Below are 27643 nucleotides of genomic sequence, written 5' to 3'. Positions count from 1 at the left end.
TTCATAATAGTGTGTATGTGAATCAGAGAAGTCTTTTTAGTCCTCTCCTTTTCAACATAGTACTTGAATTCCTAGCCAGAGCAATTAGGCAAGAAGAAAACATAAATGGGATCCAAATAGGAAAAGATTAGGTTAAATTTTCTCTCTTCGCAGATGACATGATCCTATACTTAAATAATCCCATAGACACTACTCCCAAGCTACTAGAGCTGATCTAAAACTTTGGCAAATAGCAAGATATAAAATAAACCCTTAAAAATCAATGGCCTTTCTACATGCCAATGACTCAAAGACTGAGGCTGAAATCTGGAAAGCAACTCCTTCTGCAATAGCCTCAAAAAACATAAAACACTTAGGAATAAACTTAACCAAAGAAGTGAAAGACTTCTATGATGAGAACTTTAAAACATGAAAAATGAAATTAAGGCAGAATTAAGGAAATGCTTCTGGACTGGGAGGATTAACAAAGCCAAAATGGCAATATTGCCAAAGGTTATCTACAAATTCAATACAATACCCATTAATATCCCAACACCAATTTCTTTAATGAAATAGAGTAAGCAATCCAGAAATTCATATGGAACAATAATAGTCTGCGAATAGCAGAAACAATCCTAAGCAGAAAGAACAGTGCTGGAAGAATTATTATAAAGCTATAGTGATAAAAACAGCTTGATATTGGCACAGGAAGAGGCCTGAAGACCAATGGAACAGAACTGAAGACCTAGAAATGAACCCTCAGAACTATGCCTACTTAACCTTTGATAGGGGAGATAAAAAAAATAAGATGTAAGAAAGATAGCCCCTTTAACAAATGGTGCTGGCAAAACTGGTTCAACACCTGCAACAAACTAAAACTAGAACCTTATATATCACCCTGCACTAAAATCAATTCCAAATGGATCAAAGACCTCAAAATAAAAACAGATACCTTAGAAACACTAAAAGAAGGAGTAAGAGAAACACTTGGGCTCCTTGGCACAGGACGAAACTTTCTTAATAAAGGCCCAGAAATGCTACAAATCAAGGAAAGGCTGGACAAATGGACTGCATCAAACTGCAGAGCTACTGCAGGGCAAAGGACATAGCTCGCAAGATAAACAGAAAGCCCACAGACTGGGAGAAGATCTTTTTTTTTTTTTGTATTCAAATTTTTATTATCAAACTGATGGACAGAGAGGTTACAGTTTCATACGTTAGGCATTGGATACATTTCTTGTACTGTTTGTTACCTTGTCCCTCATCTGGGAGAAGATCTTTACCGGCCATTCAACAGACAAAGGCCTCATATCTAAAATATATGCAGAACTAAAAAAATTACCCTCTTCCAAAACAAAACCTCAAAGAACACCCCCCTCAAAAAGTGGGCTAAAGACTTAAAAAGAGACTTTTCTGATGAGGAAATGAGAATGGCCAAGAGACATATGAAAAAGTGCTTTACAGTCACTAATTATAAAAGAAATACAAATCAAAACAGCATTGAGATTCCACCTCACCCCAGTAAGAATGTCCTTTATCAAGAAAACTAACAATAACAAATGTTGGAGGGGATGTGGCCAAAAGGGAACCCTACTTCATTGTTGGTGGGAATGTAAACTGGTTCAGCCACTCTGGAGAGCAGTATGGAGATTCCTAAGAAGGCTAAACATAGAGCTCCCCTATGACCCAGCAGCCCCACTTTTGGGCATCTACCCAAAAGATCACAAACAAGAACGCACTAAAGTCACCAGTAGAATAATGTTCATCACAGCACAATTTGTCATAGCTAAAACATGGAACCAACCCACATGCCTCTCAGTAGACGAATGGATCAGGAAAATGTGGTACATATACACAATGGAATTTTATGCCTCTATCAGAAAGAATGACATTGCCCCATTCATAATGAAATGGAAGAACTTGGAAAAAATTATTCTAAGTGAAGTTATTCAGACCCAAAGAAACATGGACTCTATGGTTTCATTCATAGGGAATAATTAGCACAGGTTTAGGCTAGTCACAGCTGAGGATCACAAGAGGCCAATAGCTACGCCTATGAATGCATAAGATGATGCTAAGAGAAATGAGCTCCATGTTATGGAAATGAGTGTTAAATCACTGTTGCAACATGTGAAACCGTAGCTTTTTTTGGTTGACGATCCTCTTGTATCCCCTTCCTGTGGTTGTGCCTGGGCTATCACTGTATCTCATCTGAGTACCCTGGATACTGTATATACTGGTCTTACAAGGTATATTAAAAGGTATATTGGAAGGGAATATTGAAACCAAGAGACAAAGATAAAAAGGCATATGACTCCAAAAGCAATACTTGCAAAACCATTTGGTGTAAACCACCTGAATAACTCATGGGGGGAGAGGGGGAAGGGGGGAGGGGGAAGGGGGAATGAAAAAGGAGGTAACAAACAGTACAAAAATGTACCCATGGCCTAACTTATGTAATTGTAACCCCGCTGTACATCACTTTGACAATAAGTAAGTAATTTTAAAAAGATAGAAATTGGGAATTGAAAGATGAAGTTCACATTTTTTATTTCTCTCTTTGAATCATAAATATAAATGTCTTTAACATATAAATCTTATTGTAAGCTATCACAGGCATTCTCAGTAGCATTAAGATCAAAAATCCAATTAAGAGCCCAAGAACCTTCTTATTGTCAAAAAGGATGATTGTATATTTAATCTCCGACCTTTCGTTTTGTTGATTATATAAAAGTATTTTAGGATTGGCAATAAGTCTTAAAGGTCACCTGGAAGGCAGCCACTCTGAAAATTTATCAAGCCACAGTCATATTCAGCACTTTGGGTCAGGATTTGAGTATGAGCTGTGCAGGACACTAACAAGCCTGACCCAGGTTCTGCCCTCTAATGACATTTAGATCTTCCGCTATGCAAACCCATTCTAAGTCCAGAGCCGCTTATATCTTGGCATTGTATAATTACACAAATGAAATGGATTTCTTTGTCTTATGGGAAATCAGTAACAATAGCTCAGCAAACTAAGAGAATTAAGACAGGGGTGACTTTCAGAATTAATCTCATAAAATTATTTAAATATTTATGCAATCTTCCCCATTTTCAGGCAAAAGGAGTTTTAGTTTTGATGTTAAGCCATAGACTGTGGGAAGAAACACCCTCCTGTGAAAGTGTCAGTAGGACAAGTTAGCACTATGTCTTATTTCTGCAATGATTTTTCCTAAGCTATTGTGTTCCTCCTATTTCCTTATTTAACACATCTGATTTTTTTTTTTACTTATAAGAAAAAGTTCTGGGAAGTTATGCCAAACATTAAAATACTCAAAAAGGCATCACTATGATGTTTAATGCTGCACATTTTTTGGGGGGAATAAAAAAAGATCTCCATGGTCTGGATATAAATGAATGGCCAAAAGAAAGCATGCATACAAACTGTGATACATTTCCAATATGCCTCCTCCATAAGCATGCTTCCTGACAGAATTCTTGAAGTCAGAGCTTTTCTTGTATTCAGTGGATGTGCCATTTCAAAAAGGGAAACCTAAGTGGAAAAGAAAGGCACCATCTGCCTTGACTTGCAAAGCAGCTGCTCCCTCATTGTGATAGGCTTCACTGGAACCACAATTATTAAACTTGTAATTCCAAATATATTTCTTCTTAATTAAACCAAGTGTGGCGACTTCTATGCCAGTTGTCTCATTACTTCATGAAAAGTAATGAGAGCAATGATGAATTGATTCATAAAGTAGGTGGACCATGTATTTTCACATTTCAAGTCCATGTTTCCCTTCCTTAACAATGAAATACCATCTTTTTTTTTCCTTCAGAAGAAATATTGCCCTAGAGACTCTACATCTACATTCTTTAATATTCTGATATTGCTCCCTACAATTAAACTATAGAGCAGTCTATTTTCTTAAAAGTTGACACCAAATTGCAGTGCTCAGTTGTTGATATGATGAAGTATAGAAACTCATAGTTAAGAAATTCAACTCAAACGTGGTATTTTAAAAAACATTCCAGGGCTGGGGATATGGCCTAGTGGCAAGAGAGCTTGCCTCATATACATGAGGCCCTGGGTTCGATTCCCCAGCACCACATATACAGAAAATGGCCAGAAGTGGCGCTGTGGCTCAAGTGGCAGAGTGCTAGCCTTGAGCAAAAGGAAGCCAGGGACAGTGCTCAGGCCCTGAGTCCAAGGCCCAGGACTGGCAAAAAAAAACAAACAAACAAACAAACAAAAAAAAAACACACAACATTCCAAACCTCCAGAACTCACCCTTGGGACAGGACCACCACCACAGTCTTGACTTGTTTGAAATCCTGGAAAAGTTTCTTATAGAACTTGTTGTAATTCCCACAGAACTTAATGTTGATCAACTAGAACTCCTGACATCTCTGAGAACAATAAATCAATAATGTACCAAAACATTACACACCAATGTGAGATGAACAGCTCAATAAGGGCAGTATTTATCAGAGCTTTAGAAAGCAATTTATTTTCTTTGCTATGCCAAATTTTAGCTTTACTCTGTTACCTCCACAATACCTGAAATGTATATTTTAGCAGATCTTCTAGGTTTTGATATTTATTAGGAGTGTGTGTGTGGGGGGGTTATACATTCTGAAAATGCAGTGCCTTTAGTCAGTTCATTTATGAACTTAAGACATGTATAACAAAATATCTTACTCTCTCAACAAAGAAAAGTTTAATAAACTGTTTTCTAAAATGTTCATAGAAAATAACTAGTATATCCAACAAGTTCAAGAGAAAACTAGGAATGAGAAAAGTATTGTATAAAGCAATATCCATTGAATTAGTATCTTCTCTAATAATTTTAAAGTCCACCGAGTCCATCAAACTCATGTAATATAAATTCAAGATTCTTAATGTATCTTGCTACGGGTCATATTATAAATCCTCTAGAGACTCATGTGGAATACTTAGTGTAAATTTTCTGTAAATTCTTATCTCAATACATTCCTTAGGATTTTTTCTGTCACATTTGCAACCAAGGCTTGAGACTGTTGTTGTCATGTCAGAGAGGGAGTCATGTCTTAGAGGAAGAAGAGCATACATTTGTGCCTGGGATTCACAAAACTTCCAATCTGACAAGAACTTTATCTTGTACTCTTTGTTACCTCCTCCCCCCTCCCCCTCCCCCTCCCCCTTTCCCTCTCCCCCCATGAGTTGTTCACTTGGTTTACACCAAACAGTTTTGCAAGTATTGTTTTTGTAGTCGTTTGTCTCTTGATAATGTGTCTCTCGATTTTGGTATTCCCTTTCACTTTCCTAGTTCTAATACCAGTATATACAAGAAATGTATCCAATGCCTAACATATGAAACTGTAACCTCTCTGTACATCAATTTGACAAATTAATCTAAAAAAAAGAACTTTATTTTCAGTAGCTAACTAGGAAATTTTAACTTCACAGTCATTATCAGCATATGTGATTTTTACTTGCTAGGCAACCTGACTGGTGTAAGAGAGGCCCAGGTAGCTGGGAAAACACTATTTTGGAGTCTGTATATAAACTTGTATCTAGAAGAGATAATAAAAAGAGATAATAAAAATGAATAATGCATCTACCTGTCCTCAATGTATGCTAAAATAGAAGAAAAAGGTAGGAGACTAGGAGCACAGATGAATTAGTAGAGATTTCAAGTGGTGAATCGCAGAATTCAAGCCTCAAGATAAAAATGAAAACAAGGCAATACTTGGCTAGGATTGACTATAGTCCTCCTCTGCCAATTCACACAATACCTAGAGTAAGTAGTGGAGCCAAGTCCTACCGTAAATGCTTTCATTTTAGTATCTGATTCTTCTCTTCATTTGCATTCCTAATGCATTACCTAACTTCCAAAAACACAGAATTCTGTGAATGTAAATTATCCTAACAATAAAGTACCTAATAGGTAAGAAACTTTAGAGGAGTTGCTTCAGAGGATTGTCAAGGTTGGTGAAGAATGGCTAACAGGGGAAATCTTATGGAATGACAGCTGTCATGATGCACTGTGGATGAGTACCAGCAGAATTACCCGAATCGCCCTCTAAAAATGCTACTATTGACTCCAAAACCTACTAGCATAAAGAAATGCTGGGGAATTAAATTGTTATCTACAGGAAGGGAAAGGAGAATCAGAGTGATTCATACAAATATGTATGTCTATGATTGAATTGAACAACATTTTGAAGTTCCTTCTGCCAAGTATGATTTCTGAATTTCTGTTGAGAAGCCCATATAGTACAAAATATATAATTTTTATACTTTTACAAAAATACTTATAAATATAAATTTCAATAAATTGATGAATAACAGTTGATATAAACTTTCCTCAGTGCACAAGGAATTACACATTTTGTTTTTATCACTCTGTCGACATTTCCTTATTAGTGTGTTACTCCTACATTTTGGGGGAAAAGAAAGATATATAAAATTAAACACACACTATCGTAAATTGCACTGGTATCAGAGTTGAACTCTTGGAAAGATTAGGTTTAAGAAACATGAATAGTGCAGTAAAATAGGTAATAGTAATATCATAAGGTACCAGAAACTTATTTTTGTCATTACAAGGCAGGTTGATTATCATTTGCAAGAAGGGAGTTGTAAATATAATCTGAATAAAAATAATACCATTTCAATCGTTGTTTTAATATTACTGTTCTCAAAGTTAGCATAAGGATCCAGTACTGGTGATATCTAATGTGTCTAATTATTGATACTTGGGTGGGGAGTAGGGGAGAAGGTTGGAAGGATCATATAAAAAAAATCTCAGGTAGAAAAGTCTACAATGTTTACTTAGCAATTAATGAATAAAATACTGGGGTAGAAGAGTATCATTCTATGGGCAAGGGAGTTAAAGACCCAGCAAAAGAAAGGAATCTCAATAAATATGTCTTTCATACTTTTCTTAAATTTCTTTCAAAAGGAAGAGAATTTCTCATTAATAAAAGTGTATATTCAGATTTCTAATTATTTTGTGGTCACCTAATCTCTAAATTTAAACTAAGACAGGATGATACAGGAATATCAGCATTTTCTTCAACATAGTTATGGCTAAAGTGAGAAATAACCTAAATTTTGGATCAAAATGAACAGAATATAAATTCTGGTCTAACTACTAACTACCTAATGGATTTCAATTACCTAACATACTAATTAACAAAAGCAATATCTAAACCATAAATACTATATATTTTTATCAAGTCTTATATATTAAGACTTATCCAGGGTCCAGTACCAGTGGCTCATGGGCTGCAAATCTAACGAATCATTATGCAGATATCTGGAGGATGTGGTCTTAAGCCAGAAATGTAGAAATAATTAGAGGTAGGACTCAATATTTGCAGTACTTGCTGAGCAAGCACAAGAGCTGTTCAAACACAATACTGGGAAGGAAGGGAGGGAGGAAGTGAGGAAGAGAAAGAGAGAGGGAGGAAGGGAAGGAGGAAGGGAAAGGGAGAAAAAAATAAGATAAAGAATAAGGGAAAGAAAGAAAGAAAAGAAAAGAGAAAAGGAACAGTATGAAGAAAAGAAAGCATAAAGGAAAGAGAAAGGAAGAGAGAAAGGAAGAAAGAGTGAGAGAAAGAAAGGAAGGAAAGACAAAAAGAAAAAAGAAGGAAGGAAGGAAGGGAGGAAGGAAAGAGAGGGAAAGAAAGGAAAGAAAGAAAAAGAAAGAGGGGGAAAGAAAGTAAATTCTGGAACATTTCATCATTGTAAAAATCAAATGAAACATTTTACAGAATGGAAATTATTTTCTCAATGAAAGATGAAGAATATCTATAGAATAAAATCTTATTCCTGTATATTACATGCATAATTTTTAGATAAAACATGAAAATAACCTTGGATAATAACATAGCCATTTGTCAGTATAGTGGATTCTCATGTATTAGTAATAATTCATCTGATAACACACTAAAATGAATTAAGAAAAATGTGGATTCTGTCTCAAAAATAAATCAGTCATTTAAGTAGTACCTGAATTGAAATGGTTCAGGTTTTTTTTATTTTATTTTATTTTTTTTTTGCCAGTCCTGGGCCTTGGACTCAGGGCCTGAGCACTGTCCCTGGCTTCTTCCCGCTCAAGGCTAGCACTCTGCCACTTGAGCCACAGCGCCGCTTCTGGCCGTTTTCTGTATATGTGGTGCTGGGGAATCGAACCTAGGGCCTCGTGTATCCGAGGCAGGAACTCTTGCCGCTAGGCTATATCCCCAGCCCTGGTTCAGGTTTTTTGAAATTGTTCAGATGTCCAAGAAAATGTATATATGAAGTTGAATGAAAATTATATAGATCAATGATTCCTCACATTCAGTAATTATTTCTGAGGATATTGGCTTTTTCAAACAGGTTTCATGCATGCATTTTTAGTAGCCTATTCAAGATCACATAAAGACTTTAAAGACTGGGATTCAAAACCAGATATATTCATCTCTGGCTTAAGTAATCTTTTCTAGATAAAAGTTAGCTTTAGAAATTGCATTTCCCTGGGATAAGTGGCTGCCTCACCTTCATAAGAAGCTGGGAAGAATATATAACTGGACAAAGAAGCTGAGCATGGCAGTAGCTTTACTCAGGTCTTGGGGAGCTCTACAGTTGTATCTTTAGGGCAGAGGTAAACCTCTCTGGAACTGACTCTGGGGCAAGTGTCTGCTGTACCAGCCAGGGGCAAGTTATTGACTACTAGTAAATTATTTATTGTTATTATTATTATTGTTATGCCAGTCCTGGGGCTTGAACTCAGGGCCTGAGCACTATCCCTGGCTCTTTTTGCTCAAGGTAAACACTCTACCACTTAAGTCACAGCACCACTTCTGGCTTTTTCTCTTTATGTGGTGTGAGGAATCAAACCCATGGCTTCATGCATGCTAGGCAAGCACTCTACTGCTAAGCCACTTTCTCTGTCATCATCATCATTATTATTATTATTATTATTTCCATTTGCTTGATGCCTTAACACATTGTTAACCTCTTATAATAGCTTATTTTCCAAGAAAAAAATTTGTACTGAACATTCATGATTGGGACACCCATAAAAATTAGTCAATTATTTCTGTGATAACTTCCAGTGTTCTCTCATTCCTGTTCCCAGAGATGAATAATTCTCACTTCTCTCTAAAGTATTTATTGGTCTGTTTCTTATTCCATGAAATATTTATGTAATAGGCAATTGGGATCCTCAGCAATTTACATTATTTCCAGGATTTTTTCTGACCTATATTAAGTTCTTTATTCTTTTTCAACATCTCAAGGGAGCTGAAAAGCTGGGTCACACTACTGAACCACAGCATAGGACAAAGTAATGCTGTCATATTAAGAGAAATTGTATGCTATGATCACGAACTGGCCTAAGGAACAATGTGTTGATTGTGAATTTCATGATTTCATGAAAACTGGGTGTCATCTTCACATATAAACAACTAAATGTACATTGAGTGTGTGAGGAAAATTATTTTGTATTACTGGGGGTTTGGACTCAAGCCTTCATGTTTACTGAGTACTTGGTATGTTGAGTGAGCTCTCCAACTAATCTGAGACCAAACTCACTTTTAACAATTTATTTCAGGAAATCTCTTGTATTTTGTCTAAAGCCAACCCCCCAAAATAATTCTCCTGTATAGCTGGGATGGCTAACAACATAGCTGAGATTATTTATAGACATTACTATTCTTCGTTCATTTTTTGAGAAGGCATCTGCTAACATTTTGTCTAGGAGAGCCTTGAGCCATACCCTACCATATCTTTTCCACCTTCTTCAGTGGAGTTACACATGGGAGCTATCACACCACATACAAAAATATCATGAACATGATTTTATATCATAATGTATTCTCATATATAGCATTGAAATATTAAAACTGAAAAGATTTCTTTCTGCTGACAATGGAGAAGGCAATATGCTTAGAACTAAGACCTCATAGGAGCAGAATTCTGTGAGAGCAGTCAAATTCAAGGAAAGCCAAATGTTTATAACCAAGCACTGAGAGAATTCCCTGAAACTCTACAGTAGCTATTTTCTTATGATGCCTATGAAGGTTTCCAAATAGGAGAGTCTGTGTACTGTTGTTAGCGAGATCAAAGCTATGATGAACAATCATTGTGGTTAAAGCATTTTTGCTCACTTGAGCTCGCAGTGCTTGCAATTGATGGATGCTGACAGTTCAGTTATTTGTTGTTTCCTAGATTTCTTGTGATGGATTCTGGGAAATACATCTAGAGTATCCATTGGAATTTTTACATCTACTTAGAATTTTGTTTTCCTTGCAACAGGTTATGGAGAGGAACACAGTGCTCAAAAGGGAGGGAGGTATTCTTGCTGAGAGGACATAATATCCAAACATATTTTCTAGGACAGACAAGGAAGACCCTCAGCCCAAAGTCCAGTAAATCTGAATGACACAGTGAGACCTCACAAGAGGCCGAACCAGTGTAGCTGCCAAATCATTTATTTTCAGTTCTAAAAACTATGAGTTAAGTAAATTGTTGTTTTTTTCGTGAAGTCACTTATCTGCAGATGTTACATTATAGTACTGAAGAACAGAGTAATACACCATTCTTTCTGATCTGCTACACTATTGACTTTGCCATAGATAAGGATTCGGGGAAGCCACTATTCTCTCTGCATCTGTCTTGTTTCTGGTGTGTGTGTGTGTGTGTGTGTGTGTGTGTGTGTGTGTGTGTGTGTGTGTGTGTGTGTATGTGTAACTGAGTGCCTTTCTCTCCTTCTTTGTTCCCTCTTTTAACTGTTGCTTCTGCTAGTTTCATTTGCATGATAACGAAAAAGGAAAGATGCAATTACCTAGCATTTAGTAGAGGTTTTCTCTGCCATGAATGCAGATCTGGCTCAGGATCCATGAGCCATGGGTGTCAGGTACCATGGTCATCATTCATCTTTAAATATCCTGTCTTCCAAAGGTCTGCTATTCCCCTGCCAGATAAACAGGTTCTCATGAACCCAGCCAGGGAGCCCTGACAAAACTGTAGAATGCACCCTAGTTGCAGACATAGGAACACCAGACAAACTCCCTTCTCACTTCCTCCACTTAGCATTCTGTTATACCCGTCTGTACTTCTCCGGGCCTATCACCTTTTCATCTCTTCTTTGGATAAACAGTGTTTACATTCTGTCTCTGAAAGGTCACAGAGAAACAAAACCTGATGTTTCCTTGAAAAGACCAATTCACCTATTTCAGAGGATAATTCACTTATTTCTGTCCAGATTTTAGCGTTTGTGTAGTGCAAATAGAAGTCACTGACTGATTTCCCCATGGTACAATTTAGGCTTTAGAATAAGAATCAAGGACTCAAACTCTGGCCCTTTAACTTACTGTAGAGTATGAGGGCAGAAAAGCAACATCAGCATCTGGTGCGTATAAATCCTTAGCGTGTGCAAAATAACATTATTTCCTCTCTAATTGCGTCCAAAGCACTTAAAAATCAACACAATTTAAAATGTCTTTACTAACTACATATTTCTCCATATCTGAAAATTCACTAAAATATCATCATTGACCCAGAACAAATAGTGTACTTTATGCTACAGAAAGAATGCTACACAAAAGCAATGCTATTTTGCTTATAAAAAATATGATGGACAACCTATAACAATGATTACTAGTAGAGATATAACCACATTATGACTGTATGCTGTCTTTTCCATATAGATTCTTCTATTTGAAATATGACAAATGATTCATGAGTCTTAACACAGGCAAAGTAGGGGTTGGGGATGTAGCTCAAGCAGTACAGGTCCCGCCTAGCAAGCACAAACTCTTGAGTTCATATCTAAGTACCACCAATAAAACTAAAATAAAAAAAAGAGTTTGTAAATAAATTTTTAAAAAATATCTGGCTGGGAATATGACCTAGTGATAGAGTTACTGCCTTGTATTCGAGAAGCCTTGGGTTTGGTTCCTCAGCAACACATACATAAATATAGAAAAAGCCAGGAGTAGTACTGTGGCCCAAGTGATAGAGTGCTAGACTTTAGCAAAAAGAAGCCAGGGACAGTGTGCAGGCTAGAATTCAGGCCCCATGACAGGCAAAACAAATGGGCAAAGTTATTTTTTTATTGTCAAAGTGAAGTACAGAGCAGTTACAGTTTCATATGTAAGGTGAGTATATTTCTTATCCAACTTGTTACATCTTCCCTCATTTTTCCCCTGCTACCCCTCTCCCCATTTCCCTCTTCCACCCATGAGTTGTGCAGTTGGTTTACACCAAATGGTTTTGTAAGTATTGCTGTTGCAATGGTTTGTGTCTTTATCCTTTGTCTTTTGATTTTGGTATTCTGTTCCCTTCCTTAGTTCCAATATATGTATATGCAGAATCCAGGGTATTAAGATCAGTTACAATGATAGTAAGAGTAAAACCACAGGAAGGGAATATGAGAGAAAATTAAGAAAAATAAATTTAAAGGGTATGGTTTCACATGGAACGTTTAAAATGACTACAACAATGATATACCACTTGTTTCCATAACTTGGAGATCATTTCACTTAGCATCATCTTATGTGTTCATACGGGCATAGCTATTGAGCTATTGTGATATCCTGCCAGGACTATCCTTGACATTCACTAATTTTTCCCTATGAGGGAAACCATATAGTCCATGTTTCTTTGGGTCTGGCTCACTTCAATTAGTATGTTTTTTTCCAAGTCCTTCCATTTCCTTGTGAATGAGGCAGTGCCATTCTTTCTGATAGTGGCATAGAATTATATTGTGTATATGTACCACATTTCCTTGGTCCATTCATCTACTGAAGGGCATCAGGGTCGGTTCCATATTTTAGCAATGACAAATTGGGCTGCGATGAACATAGTTGTGCTGGTGGCTTTAGTATCAACTGAGCAAAATAGTATTTGGGAACATGGGTACAATACTAAATTTCTACCCCTAATTTCCTTGAAAGAGGAAGCAGACAAAAAATACCTTAGCAATAATTAAAACTAAGCTGAAAAAAATAGAATGCCTCTTAAAAAGACTGTTTTGAAGAATAAGATTTCAGAAAACTGGACAACTACATGTAATCCTTATTATCTTTAATGTATAATTATCATTATATATGCATATGGTATGTATTGCATGTATATGCATACATATACCTATACATATATGTGTGTATACACGAACATATACACAAATACTCTAAAGTATGTGAAGTCAAGCTTCTACTAGGTCCATTTTCACAGTGATGTGTAAGTGGATTAAATCTGGTGAACAACATGACTGTATTGTTCTTAATAGTGACATCTTCTGACTAACAACCGAAGGGAAGTTCCAGTTATACAGATTTCCTAAGGGAAATCTGGCTTCTATGATTGCCATTTATTATTAAATTTGCAGGCTCTCCAAACATATGATTTAAGGTGGTGAGATGCTTTTCATATCTGCAAAACAAAATTTGACAATACTTACACAAGAAGTGGCCCAAGGTCCAACACACAAACAGGTCCATAAGCTATCTGCATGACACCTTAACTCAGTTTACACACTCCTGAGAGTGTATGACACAGACCACTCCCTCCTCCCTCCTCCTCCCTCTTGCTCCTTTTTCCCTCCACATGGCTACCTCCTGAAATCTTGACATCACAAATTTTAGTGTCAGGATTCCAACCTTAAGGCTTATGCCTATTAAATCATGGGTTCAAATTCCAGCTCCATCCTATATGAATTCCGTGACCTTAAAGTTATTAACTTCTCTCATTTTTAACATCTTCATCTATAAAGTTAGGAATTTATGAGATACTGAAAAACATTAAACCAAGTAACCCCAGAGAAATTCATAGTACAACCATAATGCAGAGAAAGGATATACACAATCTCTTTCAGCTACTGCTATAAATTATTTTTGAAATTAAAATTTGATGCTTAGCCATTGAAACAGCTTTGCAGAATCACAATGGCAGAAGGTGCTGAGCTGCAGTTTGAACAAAGGTCAGCCTGATTTCTGCACAGTGTTCCTGGGTCTCATGTCTAATATTAGGAAGACATCTGGAACCAGGCAGTAAAACACTGTCCATTGAAGCTTTTGGCAAAATAATCCCCACACAAAGACAATTCACCATGAAGACAGTGTATTATTAATCTTTTTTTTTCACAATAAAACAAGGTCAATATTTTGTTGATGATTTAAGAAAAAGTCAAAATTTAAGGGAACTGTTATCCGATATCTATGAAAATATCTAAAAGAAAGTTACAACTTATCTTCCTTAAATCCAAACCTATAGATTTTTTCAGCTACTATTTATTTGTAAAAATAATGTACGCATAAAACCAGAAAACCAAAGCAAGGCCAACACAAATTTAAATCAGTGTAGTGCTTTGCTTTGCTCACTAGGAGATGCTGTAGTACATTGGAAGTGTGGGAGCCAGTCCCATAGCGGGTCGAATTTACTCTGGCAGTAGTATGACATGACTTTGAGCAAGTGATCTCAGCCCTGTAGAGTATAATTTGTCATCTAGCACTGATGGCAATATCAGCAACAATTTCACTAGCTTATTGTTGCAGATTAAAATGGTTGAAGTTAAGTAATATAATTCTAATACGTACTATAATTTTATCTCTTGATTATTTTGTCCTCCATGAGAAATAAGTGGTACAGTAGAGTGGAAGAGCAATAGAAGATTATGGAGACCAGACTTGCCTTATTTAGTTTGGAAAAATGTTCCATAAAATAGTATTTCCTACATCATGCAAAAACCAGTGGGTATTAATGAGAAATTGGCGATCAAAACTTTTGCCTTTACGGAGGTAAATAATATACCCACTTGATCTACAAAGTCTGGTTTTGTTACTTCAAGTAGAAACATACTTTCCTTTCTCTGGCACTGTATCCAGGTATTGGCCTTTATTTCCTTTTATTAAACTGGAGTGCTAAGAGCTGGAGTGGGTGGAGTTTAGATTCCATTTTTTTCCAGTGCACCTAAAGGATTTCACCTCCCTAACATACATTGTATAACCAGAATGTGCTATTGATAACTTCATTTAAGATCATTTGAATACACTTGATTTATTTGAACCTTTCCCTTGCCCATTGCAGAAAAGTACTTGATACAGAAAACAACTTTCCCATAACTCCACTAAAAAGCAGACTGGTACAATGCCAGATACTCGCCTATGAACTGCATTTTCAGCATGTGAAACTAGATGAGAATTTTGCCAACACATGGCCCAATCCCCTCGACTTGACTTCAGAAGTGATTCAGCTAATGAGTCATTGCCAGGAGGCCAGCTTGTTTCAAACACTGTACTTTTCAAATTCTGAGTCAGTAGTTTTCATATATCTATAGGAAGCACCACATTGCTCATTAAGAGAAAAATTCTTTGCCTTTTCCTCAGAGAAACTGACCAGACTAGTCCAGACTAGCTCAGGAACAAGAATCCTTTAGGAAGAACCAGGATATTCTCATTCCAAAACAATGAGAGATTTTAACACCTGTCTTAGGATATTTCAATTTTTTTCTAGAGGTAGAATAAAATTGCATAGAAAAATTGCATTTATAGTAATAGCTCCAATTTGGCAAGTCATCAAACAAAAGTTTGGGTTTTTATGGCTGATTTAATAATAGTTTTTTTTAATATTGTAGATCTCATACCATGCAACCATGTAAATTTTTGCCAACATGTTTTAGTTTCAGCATTCATATTTATGTACACTATATATTTCAGAGTGCTTTTGCACAGAGACCTGATTTTATAAGCAGCACTCAATTTTCATTCATGAAGCTATTCTTAGAAATGTGGTCTTAAATTGAGTCGTGATCATTTTCATTGTTACTTTTCTAAATTGTCTTTAATGGTAGCAAAACAAAAAGTTTCCTAAAGAGGAAACTTAAATAGTTAAGAAAGGCACTGTGCCCCATCTAAGTAGCCCAAGATTATTGATCACTTTCTAGCTGGGGCCAATTTCTTAGCCATTTAATATGTTTGAAACTCAGGTCTCCTTGGTGATAAAACAGGTCTTAAAATAGTGTGCTGTTAAGGCACAAGAATTTAGTGACAGAAGGAATGCAGTTATCACATTTACAGATACCTGCTTAATCCACAAAAGTGTGCACTGAATCTGTAAGTTCACATCACCAACTGAAATAAAGACATGTACAGAAATCACAGGGAGGATTAGATATATTCCAATATCTTCCTAAAGCTTTAAATAAAATGGGAAATTCCTTCCCTGTTTTGTGTGAACTTTGTTGTTGAATAAGCTCACATTTCTCTGTGTGGCATCTGAAGGGAAACACTACATGTTCTCAATAACACAGAGCTTCTTCAACCCTTCCTGCTTTTGCCAAAAATGTCACTTTAATTTTTCACGCATTTTCTTAAGTCTTTAAGAATGCAGGCATTTCCCATCCTCTTTCTTGCCTAATCTTAAAGACTTAGTTAACTGCAATGATAGGCAATGAATGAAGTCAAGCATGAGGAAAAGGGGTGATTGTGGGGAGGAGGAAAGAAAGGATACTGCTTGAGGAACTTCACCCCACCAAACATCTCTTTTCATGCACAGTAGTCAAAGATCTCCACAGTGCAAGGTTCCTCCTTTCCCTCTGCCACTCCAGCCACTTTCCTGAGCCACTTAGTAGAATTCATGACCAAGCTCACCCCATTTTGAAACTGCTTAATACAAAAAATTCAGGCAGTTCAATGATTAGTCAGTCCTTAAGCCATTCTATTTTAAGATGTGACCTTTCATTTTGACATTTTTGAGTAAAGTCAAACTGTGTGCCTCTATAGGAGCATTACTGAGACATTATAAGAATAAAATTTTGATAACTATATTTTTAATTTTTAGACCACTTTTCCAACACAATATGGAGTTTCAGACCCAAAGTGTACTAAGTAACATTATTTCCCTTTTTCAAATTTCTTGAGGATATTACAACATTTAAATTAGTGTTCTGAAGTAGGATAGGTTTGAATGGTTGAAAACTGACCTCCAATTAGGGCCACAAGATTGAAGGGAAAATTCTGGTTCCATTTTCTCTATTTGATCCCAATTTAATAAGAGAAAGTAAACATGAGCTCAAAATATAATATCCAACAAATTTCACTTGTTGACCTATGCAAGAGTGAGGTGGGAGGCATTAAGGATCACTGTGAAATCACTTTAGTAGGTAAAACATATATAATATTTTTGCTCAAATAATAAGGCTATCTATTCATTATCTGAGCTGGACATTGTTTTTTATATTATTTTATCCTATTAATCCTCTTGACAAATTTAGGGAAGAAATGCTTTTATCACTTTTTTTCACCAATCATTAATATGTGATAATTAATAGTTATAAGGTCATGCAATTCTAAGTTTTAGCTTGGTTTCATAATTTTAGAATTTAACTACATGTAGAAGGGTAAACATCTCACGTAACCTCCATTGATATCTTCCTCTCTTCTCCACACTATTAACCTGTAACTCTGAATCAAAGTCTGAAAGGCAGAACATGAGAAATTGTCATAAACTTATTGATAGAAGGAAGCCATAAATTGTTATGCCCTCAACAGGAGATATAAAAGATATTTGCATTAAACCTTATTAATTACTATCTTGGTACATCTGTAGTGACTACATGAAAGTGTACCAAGTCACTACACCTTTTCAGTCCCATTGTTTTTATATAAAAGAGATAAAAAGATAAAGAAGATGATGGAGTAAATGGCTACAAGCTTTACTTGCTTATCATCAATGAGTTTAGTATTTGCAATATCACATTTTTCTCCTTATGTACTCCCCAAAATGCTTCCAGCCACACATATTTGTAAGGATTTATGTCTTCAGAGAATGTATTCAATACTCATTTCTGCTACAGAGAATAGCAAAATGAATTAAACCATAAGTTTAAATTTTTGGCTGTACTACTCTAGATTATATTTTTGGCAGTACTGGAATTTGAGTTCAGAGCTTTTTGCTTACTCTTAAGCTGTTCTACCATTTTGTACCATTCCACCAAACATGAAATGCATTTAAAATTACTTTAAGGGAGCTGGGAATGTGGCCTAGTGGCAAGAGTGCTTGCCTCATATACATGAATCCCTGGGTTCAATTCCTCAGCACAAAATATATAGAAAATGCCAGAGGTGGAGCTGTGGCTCAAGTGGTAGAGCACTAGCCTTGAGCAAAAAGAAGCCAGGGACAGTGCTCAGGCCCTGAGTCCAAGTCCCAGGACTGGCCAAAAAGAAAAAAAAATACTTTAAGAAACTTACTATTTTCTATTTTTAATAATTTAAATTACTTGTTTATTAGTGATAGACAATATTCATTAAATGTTGATCTATGTAGAGTACTAGCAAAACTATCTTAGCCTTTAGTGAAGGAACACAGGATACAGCTTTGTGTGACCTGTAATTATTACAATATCACTTCAATACATTTTCTCCATCCTAACCATTCTCACTGTCAGACATGATCAGTTTTCCACTTGCTAGAGGAAAAATTTAGTTACCATGGTTAAAAAAACATATACAAAGGCAATCATGTTAGGGTATATGAAGGTAGGATGAATAAAATACCACTAGGCCCTCAAAATGTCATAGAAGTATAAACAATGATGAAAGTGTATCAAACTGTGAGCCAAACAAAATTAATGTCATCTCACATTGTTGCTGGATATGAGTATTTTGCAGAGCTCAGTTTGTGAACATAGTCACTATCTGCCTACAGCAACACCAGTTTCCCACTGATTCCACACATAAGGAATATATAATATTGTATATAAGCTATATACAGGTGAAATGGTTGTAATGAAACATCCAAATGGCACAACGATGTCAGTTTACAGGAGACCTGTAAGGTCAACAGGAACTTTGTTAGGGTATGTGTTGAGAAATAAATTCTGTCCCATTTGGATATAATAAGAAGATCCTTCATTGGGTATTAAAAACGTCCTAGAATATATTTTAGATCAGCCCACTCTTAGAGTAAAACAGAGTGAGATGTGACCCCGCCTCTTTATTGCTCTATTTACCTTTATCCATAGCCTGCTGCTCTATTATGAGCACAGGTGGACAGATAGTTTGTTTTAAAATAAATGTAGACTTTATATCTACAACTGGATACATTACAGGTACTAGGGAAGAGAGATCATAGAAAGCCATGGGATCAAAGATGAAGAGCCTTGTGTTTTCACGTTGCTTTTCCTCTGTGGCCCTAAGTCTCAAGTGCTCTGTGGCCTCAGTTTTCTCACTTCTGAAATGTAGGGCTGTGGCCTAGATCACTCCATGTTGTATAGCAGGTTTTTCAATAGAAATTGCCTTCAAGTACACTTGAAAGAATTAAAAAACCCAAAAGCCAATTGCAAAAAAATCACACATAATTGCAAAGCAATCACCACCTATGATCTAATGGTGTCTCCCAGTGTTTACTAAGGCATTCTCAGAGAACACTGATGGCTTGACTGACCTTCAAATTGTGAATAATTGGGATGATTTACTTTTAATATTCTATGCCCCCATGTTCATGAACAAAGTTCTTACAGGGTTAGTAAGCATATTATTTTACTTTGATGTACATTCAACACTGCCGGTAAGTTTTATTTCATCTTAAAGACCATCTACATCCTGTTCAAAGGGTCACTAAAATGCATTCACACACTCAGAAACCATGGTGAATAAAAGATACTTTTTTTTTTCATGTAACAGGCTGGCTTTCAAGGCAAAACTGAAATGTTCGTGACAATATGCAAACTAATTGAAACTAGATCATTTATAACAGTATTTGAAAACTTAGTATGAGTTCCCTTTCATAGGAGTATAGTTTAACATTTTCTGTATGAATGAAATCTTGTTATTTTCTATGCCAGAAAAATTTCAATATCATATTTTCTTCCTTTAATATTTCTAAAGGTTTGAATACATTTAGAGATTGCTAATGGATAAGGAACCCAATGAACCCAAGCAACAAACTCCCTAAAAACATTTAAATTCACTGTACCTATATAGCTAGAAAACATCTTAGTTTTACTTATTCACTGATATTTGTGCTCATAGTTTTGAATATATATTATGAGTTAAACAGTGCAAATACGATTATATTTTTTTCTTTTTATATATATATTTTTATTATCAAACTGAATTTCAGAGAGGTTACAGTTTCATACATTAGGCATTGGATACATTTCTTGTACTGTTTGTTACGTCGTCCATCATTCCCCCCCTCCCTCTTTCTCTTCCCCCTCCCCACCATGAGTTGTTCAGTTGTTTAATCTATTTTCACCAAACTGTTTGTAAGTATTGCTTTTGTAGTTTGTCTTTTTTTACCCTGTGTCTCTCGATTTTGGTGTTCCCTTCCAATTTCCTGGTTCTAATACCAGTATACCCGGTTTCCAATATATTCAGATAAGATACAAAGATAGTGTAGGTACAACCACAGGAAGGTGATACAGGAATAATCATCAATAATAGAGGCTACAGTTACATATGGCAAGTTGAAAGTATTTACAACTGTGATATAACAATTGTTTCCATAACATGGAGTTCATTTCACTTAGCATTATCTTATGTGTTCATAAGGGTATAGCTATTGGGCTCCTGTGATCCTCTGCTGTGACTAGCCTAAACTTGTGCTAATTATTCCCTATAAGGGAGACCATATAGTCCATGTTTCTTTGGGTCTGGCTCACTTCACTTAGTATAACTTTTTCCAAGTCCTTCCATTTCCTTATAAATGGGGCAATGTCATTCTTTCTGATAGAGGTATAAAATTCCATTGTGTATATGTACCACATTTTCCCAATTCATTCATCTACTGAGGGGCATCTGGGTCATATTTTCTGGGTATCATATATTCTTCCTTTAATATTTCTAAAGGTCTGAATACATTTAGAGATTGCTAATGGATAAGGAAACCAATGAACCCATGCAACAAACTCCCTAAAAACATTTAAATCTACTGTACCTATATAGCTAGAAAACATCTTATTTTTACTTATTCACTAACATTTGTGCTCATAGTTTTGCTTATATATTATGAGTTAAACAGTGCAAATGCGATTACATTTTAAAGAGGAACACAAGTAGCTAAATATACACTTTTGTGCAAAATCACAGTTTATGTGATTAAACTAAATGTCTCTAATTTTCATGCTGTTCATCAAAACATCTAGACAGTATAGCAACTAACACTATTAAGAAGCAACTGAGTTACTAATGAATTCTCTCTGAAACTCCTGTTTCTACTTTTCTCTGACTTATTTTTTTAGGGGCTTGTTTCCTGTGTCATTCAATTGATTTACATTAGAGATTTTCTTTATTGCTCTTAGTCAAAATCAGTTACATAAAACTGGTAATAGCAGTGTCGTAATAGCTGCACAGATTAACCCCTTTTGGAGTAAATAATGTTTTCTAAGGAGAAGACAGCTAAATACTCTCCATAAACTAATTCATTCAATCATCACATATTTTGCAGTTAGCTTCTCTTAGCAGTACTATTTCCTATGTGATGAATATGGGTGATTATCTCAGTCTTGGAATTGATGGGAAAATTCATTTGATTCATTGACTTGGAAAGTAGAAGGTATCTCTGATGATTCTCAGTTGGCCTTATTTATTTGCTCTAGAATCAGAGGTGGAACTTTGTATAAAACTATTATAGCTATGTAACTTTGTCTTGTACAATTATTTGTGTGCTACTTTTGGGGCCATGTAATAAGAAGTTTTCTATTTTATTGTCTTGATGTCTCATACAATATCTGACAGACACTCATTATGTAGGACTGAAAGCATCACTGATAAATCCATATGTATATACATATACATATGTACATATATGCACATGTATGTACATATACATAAATATATAAATTGTGATTGTGTATATACACAAATATATACATATATTTGTAATATGTTATTGACACATATGTACATATATATGTATATGTTCATATATATGTATAAATGTATGCTTTCAAATGGCTTCTACATGTACATTTCCCAGAGAAGGAAACAATTTTAGGCACTATCTGTTCAACCAGGTTAAATCATTTAACCCCATTTCAAAGTGATTTTAACAAATATGCTACAAATCACTCAAAAATAGGTGTTTATGTACAATGCAACAAAACTAATATTCACACTCCTCATTGGTTTCAATGATTTTGGTTTGCTGGTTGGAAGATTAAGTTTTTGCTTTCAATTACAGGAATTTGGTTTCAGACAATTGCACAGTCAATATGTATTGTCTTAGGTGCCTTTATTAGTAGTAGTCCTAGAGAAATTTAGGTCACAAAGTTAATACTCAAATAAGTCATTTTACAGACAACTATTGAAAATAGGCACATCTGTCCAGGATTGCAAATTTAGAAGTCAATGTAATTTCTTTATCATCTTTTCTTTTCTAAGGTATTTACCTTAGTCATTCACTCAGAATGGTACAATTTTTTATCATAAATAAAGTAAGAAAATGATGTTGTTAAACTAAAGGTCCTGTGTTTCAGATTGTTCGTTGAACTTAGAGGAAAAAAAATCCATCTTGCTGGAAATATTTTAGTAAACTTGAAGTCACACTCTTTTTCCATCAAATTCTTTCAATTCTCTTAAATTGGCCAGATTTCTTTAAAAATATGTTGTGTGTATACTGACTTGATGTTTGCTGTTTCTTGCCATTTTCTTTATCCTACATATCAGTATGATCAAGAGGTTAGGGAAATGTTCACAACAGATAACCTAGGGCATCATTAATTGAAAGTATCATCTAAAAATAAATCCTAAAGTAAACATGTGTTATGACTGCTAATCAAAGGACCCAGGAGAGATTTCTCAGGTGCAGCCTATTGGGAAGATTATAACCTACCATCTGCTCAAAGTGTTTGCTTGAGAGATAACTATCAGAAGTCAGTAGACCTCTCCTCCACAAATATGTCTTTCTCCCTATTAAGTCATTTAAAATTTAGCAATCCAAAGGCATCAGGAGTCTAATCACAGCACAAACTAAAGCACAAGCTAAAGCACAAGCCTTCTCCAGCACTCCATGAATCTCTTTTCACCAAGAACTTCTAAAGGAACTTTCACCCTATCATTCCTTTCAAAATCTAGACTATTCTCTGAATTGAATTACTGGGTGGATTGGAATAGCAATTTAATACTTGTGCAGAATAAGACTATTTAAAAAGCACAGTTATTCTGTTCTGAAGCTATTCAATCAACATGTGTGTTTGCTTTCTTTTACTACATCTATTTGTGCACATGCTAAATAGGTCTTTATATTAGCTGCATCATTCAAACCATTAACTTGATTTTTGAATGTATATGTACTTTCTAAACAAGAGAGAAAAAATACCAAGAAACTAAAAAGTTCTTTTTGACACTATGGGGCTTACTAGAAAATAGTGGAAAATGCTTGACTATTGTTGAATATGAACACTGAGCTGTCTTTCAGGACAAATCAAATGACTGATGGTGGGAGGTAATGATATATTTACTCTGACAAGTTATGGGTGTGTGTGTGTGTGTGTGTGTGTGTGTGTGTGTGTGTGTGTGTGTGTGCTCATGCTTTTGACTCAATAAGTTTTTGCAGAAAAAGTGAGGAGAGAGAGGAGCACACTGAAACAGGAAAATTAATAAATTCCTACTTGAAAGCAGTATTATTAAGACAATGACATCTTTGTAGCAAGAACGTAATACAGAGTGGCCACCTTTCTCCATAAAACAATAGCATTTTCTCCAGTGACCTTGTGCCTGCTTTAATACAGAGAAACTTTAGACCTATTAGTAAGCAAATAACATATTTAGGAGCTACGTGTATAGAAAGTGATAATGGGACAAATATGTTTTTCTGCATCATGGGTCTCAACTCTACTTTCCTCATCTTTTAGAAAGGATTGTCAGGAAAATAAAAGTGGTATCATCCAAAGGCTCTAGGAAAAGCAAGTAATTATCACCCTCTATAATGCCCTCAATGTTGTCTTACTCATTAGAAGAGTTGTGTGTCCTCATAAGGGACTACTCATTAGAAAACGAAGTTTACAGATATCTTTGGCTAGAAAAATACCCTATCACAGGTGGCCATAACCGAGCTACACATTTTTTATCAGCAGGACAAGAGTCTCACCCTTCCTAAGGCAACTGTTCTCACAAAGCTGTTCAGTTTGGGCTCTAACCTGAACATTAAACATATGCTTGTAGGAGCTGTAAAATATTGCCAAGAATATAGTCTTCTGTTAGAGTTCTTTAAAGCATATTCTCTTCTTGCAAAGCACTATCTTGATAGAACTATATTCATTTTTAAAGTTTGTGCTTAGTGATGACTACCTTGTCTCTCACAAAGTAATCTAGGTGTCCAGTAAAAATAAATTTATACAGAATCATAATCCTAGTAATGATAAATCTTTCACTTTTTAGACCCAGCATGTTCTATCTCTAAAATATAAAGACCTGTCTCAGTTTTCACATACAATTAATTTAGCAGAAGTTTTATATCTCAATAAACCTAGAGACTAATATTTCAATTTTCATAGTAAATTGGGTTGATGTTTTTATTAAAGACATTCATCTTCATAGAAATTAACACTCTCATAAAAGAGAAAGCTGACAGCCTTTTGTACCCATCTTACATAATTAACATTCTAACTTTGGAAGATAGAGACCATAGAGTTTCTCAGCCTTTTCAATTATAGTATCTTTTGAAGACAAGTGTACATTCAGAACTCTGGAGAATTTCAATCTTTTAAAAATGACTGTTGCCTGGGGTTCCATTGCTTAAATATTTACTATCTTAGCCATAGGTTGACAGACTTCTATTTAAGTACACAAACTTTGGAATTTTGTTTTCCTTTTGCAGCAAATTGAATAAGTAATTATTAAAGAATACCATACAAGTGCTTGTGGAATCACAGGAATAAATTTTTTCCTTAGTCTGCTAGAGCTAATCATGAAGATTAAAACAAACTCTGCATTTTGAGTAAGTTAGGATATCACTGAAAAACAAAGTGTTTTCTTTAAAAGCATGTGCATTTTATGAACAGAAGTAAAGAGCACACCTTAGATGAAGTAAAACTCAAAATTTGATTTTGGTTTGAGGTAATCTTTCTGGGCTTTGTGTGGCAGAAAAAAAAAACACTAAAATTCTAGATTTGTTGGGCTACATAAAATAGTCTCTATACAAAAAGGAAAGTTATATTACACAGGCCTTAAAGGAGTATAGATTAGAAATAGAACCAATAATTGTATTTTCTTGATTTCCAACAGATAACGTTCCATTTCAGAACTAGTTACAATTCTCTACCCCTCTTTTCCTTTCTACCCAAATGCACAATCAGGTAGTGTTTCTATTCAGACAGATTTGAAAGAATCCTCACCCTGTGTGGCTTATTTTACTTCACAGTAGCCAAGGCGAAGCGGCTGCTGCCAGTATAATACTGGGAGCAGGCAGAATAAAGATTCCATCCCGGGCAATGAAACAGGCCACCCTTGTGCTGTGCTGGTGGAAGAGAAAAAAAGCCACCCTAACACCAACTGGATCAACAGTAGAGAGCCACAAAACTACTCTCAGTCACTGCATTTTAAATCTCCACTAAAATAGCTTCTCTGTGCTAGGGTTTAAAGTCTCATCTCTCGCCAGTGGTGAAGTACAGTACTTAATTGTTCTTGACTTAAGAGGGTCTCCTCCTCGGCTCTCTTAGAATGTCTTCAAACTTTTAATCACGCTCCCTAGCATTCTTTAATTAGACTTGTTTACAAAAAAACAAATGTCATGAAGCCTATCCCAAAATGTCAAAACAGAGTAATTCCGGAGGACAGCAACTTTTGTACAAGTCTTAATGTCTTCCAGCCTCCTCTGCCATCTCTGCTTTTCAGAACATTAAAATCAGACACACTGAGGCAAGCTCTCCTACTATTAAAAAGAACAACACAATGACAGTGCTGGGTGCCCGTCCTCTCTCTCTCCCCACTTCCTTTCTTTATCTTAGCCTATTACTTCGTGTGGAGCAGAATTTTTTTTTTTTTTATTGACTTGTTTTTCCCCTGGTGGGAAGCTCTTGGGGCTCCCCTGGTTACAATACTAAGACTTTCTCCGAGGGTCTGGGATAACTAGAAAAGGGACCTATTTTCCCAGAAGGTCTCCAAGCCCAAACATGCCTATCACTAACACCTTACTTGGGCTGAGCGGGAGATGCAAGCAGCTCTGTCTGCTGCTCCTCAGTGACCCCGCAATAGGACACCCGTCGCATTGGCTGCGCCCCTTGGTTGGGGTCACTCACGCTTCTGGACTCACCTGGTGCTGAGGACAAGCGCGGGCAGGAGAGGCAGCAAGTAGTGCGCTGGGCTGAATTTCATGTTGTCGCCTGCCGGGGTCCTCCTTCCCTCGCTGCCTTGGCTTCCTAGGCGTCCCGTTCTTCCTCGGTGCCCGGTTCTGTCACCAGCAAGGGATGAGTCTTCCACACTGACCCACCGACGGACCCACGGAGACCTACAAAAGGATGGAGGCTTCAGGAAGGCAGGAACTAAGTAGGAGCTGGGAGTATCTTGGAGAGTGATGTCACCGGTGAGGCGAGCCCTGCCCCGGGATTGTTCAGCGCTGGCTCTGGGGCGCAGAGGGCGCCTTGTCACCCGCTCTGGAGGCGCTGCGCAGAGGGAGGGGTGGACAAAGGTCGCTCCGCGAGCTCAGGTCACCGCGTTGCGCTCCAGTCACTCTGCTTTAGCCGCCATAGGGAACCGATCCTTCCACTCAGCTCTTACCAAGGATGGGGAGCTTAGGGGCGGGGGCCAGAAGGCATCGCATCCTCGGATCTCCAACGGTTGACTCTGCAGGAGTAAGACATCAGACTCCGAGCATCTTAGGCAGGTGTCTCTCTCCGGATGAGGCCGTGTTTGGAAGAGCGTCTCTCGGGAGACTGTATTTAAAATATTGTTCTAATTAGCAATGCTCAATGACTTGCCTGCTGCGGATGGACGCAGGGCAGCACTCAGGCAGCGTTTCAGAATTGGACCCTGAGCGCGGGATGCCATTGCAAAGCTTTGTAAGGGATAAATGCGGACCACAAAGAGAGAGAGATGTGGGACTATTAAGAAGTCTGCTGCTGCTTCTGGCTTTCAGAGATTTCCAGTTCTTCCTCTCATATCAAGTGATCTCTTCCTACTAGCTCGTGGCACTGGGACTGGAGCTGTTGGCATTGGGGCTGGAGACGGTGGCTCAAGTTCACTCACCTGAAGGAGTTATTTTCCTTTTATGACACTCGTCAGAATCCATCGAAAAACTCCCAAAATGTTAACAGGAATTAACTCAGGATGGTGCTATTAGTAGCGTATTATTCATGTCTTGGTGTTTTCTGTATTTTCCAAATATTTTATAACAGACACCAGAGAGTAAGCTTGGCTTAGAGTATTCACTTTGAGAAGTGGAAGAGTACAACTCTAAATACAAAATACTAAAAATAAGGACTACTGTATACATCAACTGCTAGGATTTTTGCAAGGGGTGTGTGTGTGTGTGTGTGTGTGTGCGCGCGCGCGTGCGTGCGCGCACGCGCGCGTGCGAGCGCATGCACATGCACGCTCACATCCTAATTTCCAAGATAAATAATTATATTATCAATAGATTCTCCATACCTTGCTCATGAATTCCCTCAAAGCAAAATGAAAATCAGTATTATCATCATCATAAGATGTGAGGGTTGACAAAATTGAAATGAATTTTCTTGAACCAGTAACTAGCTTTGCTAAGTTCTAA

At 36.5% G+C, this 27643-nt stretch overlaps 1 protein-coding gene across 1 annotated transcript in view; it reads right to left on the bottom strand.

Annotated features, from left to right (window-relative positions):
- Luzp2 (leucine zipper protein 2) overlaps positions 1-26427 on the bottom strand; it is a 344929-nt gene extending 318502 nt beyond the window's left edge. The window contains exon 1 of the mRNA XM_048360954.1: positions 26189-26427. Coding sequence (XP_048216911.1) covers positions 26189-26250 — 62 coding nt within the window. The 5' untranslated portion in view covers positions 26251-26427. The remainder of the gene's footprint in view (positions 1-26188) is intronic.
- Between the last annotated feature and the right edge of the window lie 1216 nt (positions 26428-27643).

This window comes from Perognathus longimembris, chromosome 13, assembly GCF_023159225.1.
Source record: "Perognathus longimembris pacificus isolate PPM17 chromosome 13, ASM2315922v1, whole genome shotgun sequence".
In the NCBI taxonomy this organism is placed as follows: domain Eukaryota; kingdom Metazoa; phylum Chordata; class Mammalia; order Rodentia; family Heteromyidae; genus Perognathus; species Perognathus longimembris.
Note: the sequence above shows the minus strand (reverse complement) of the source record. Positions and strands in the feature narration are given on the sequence as shown.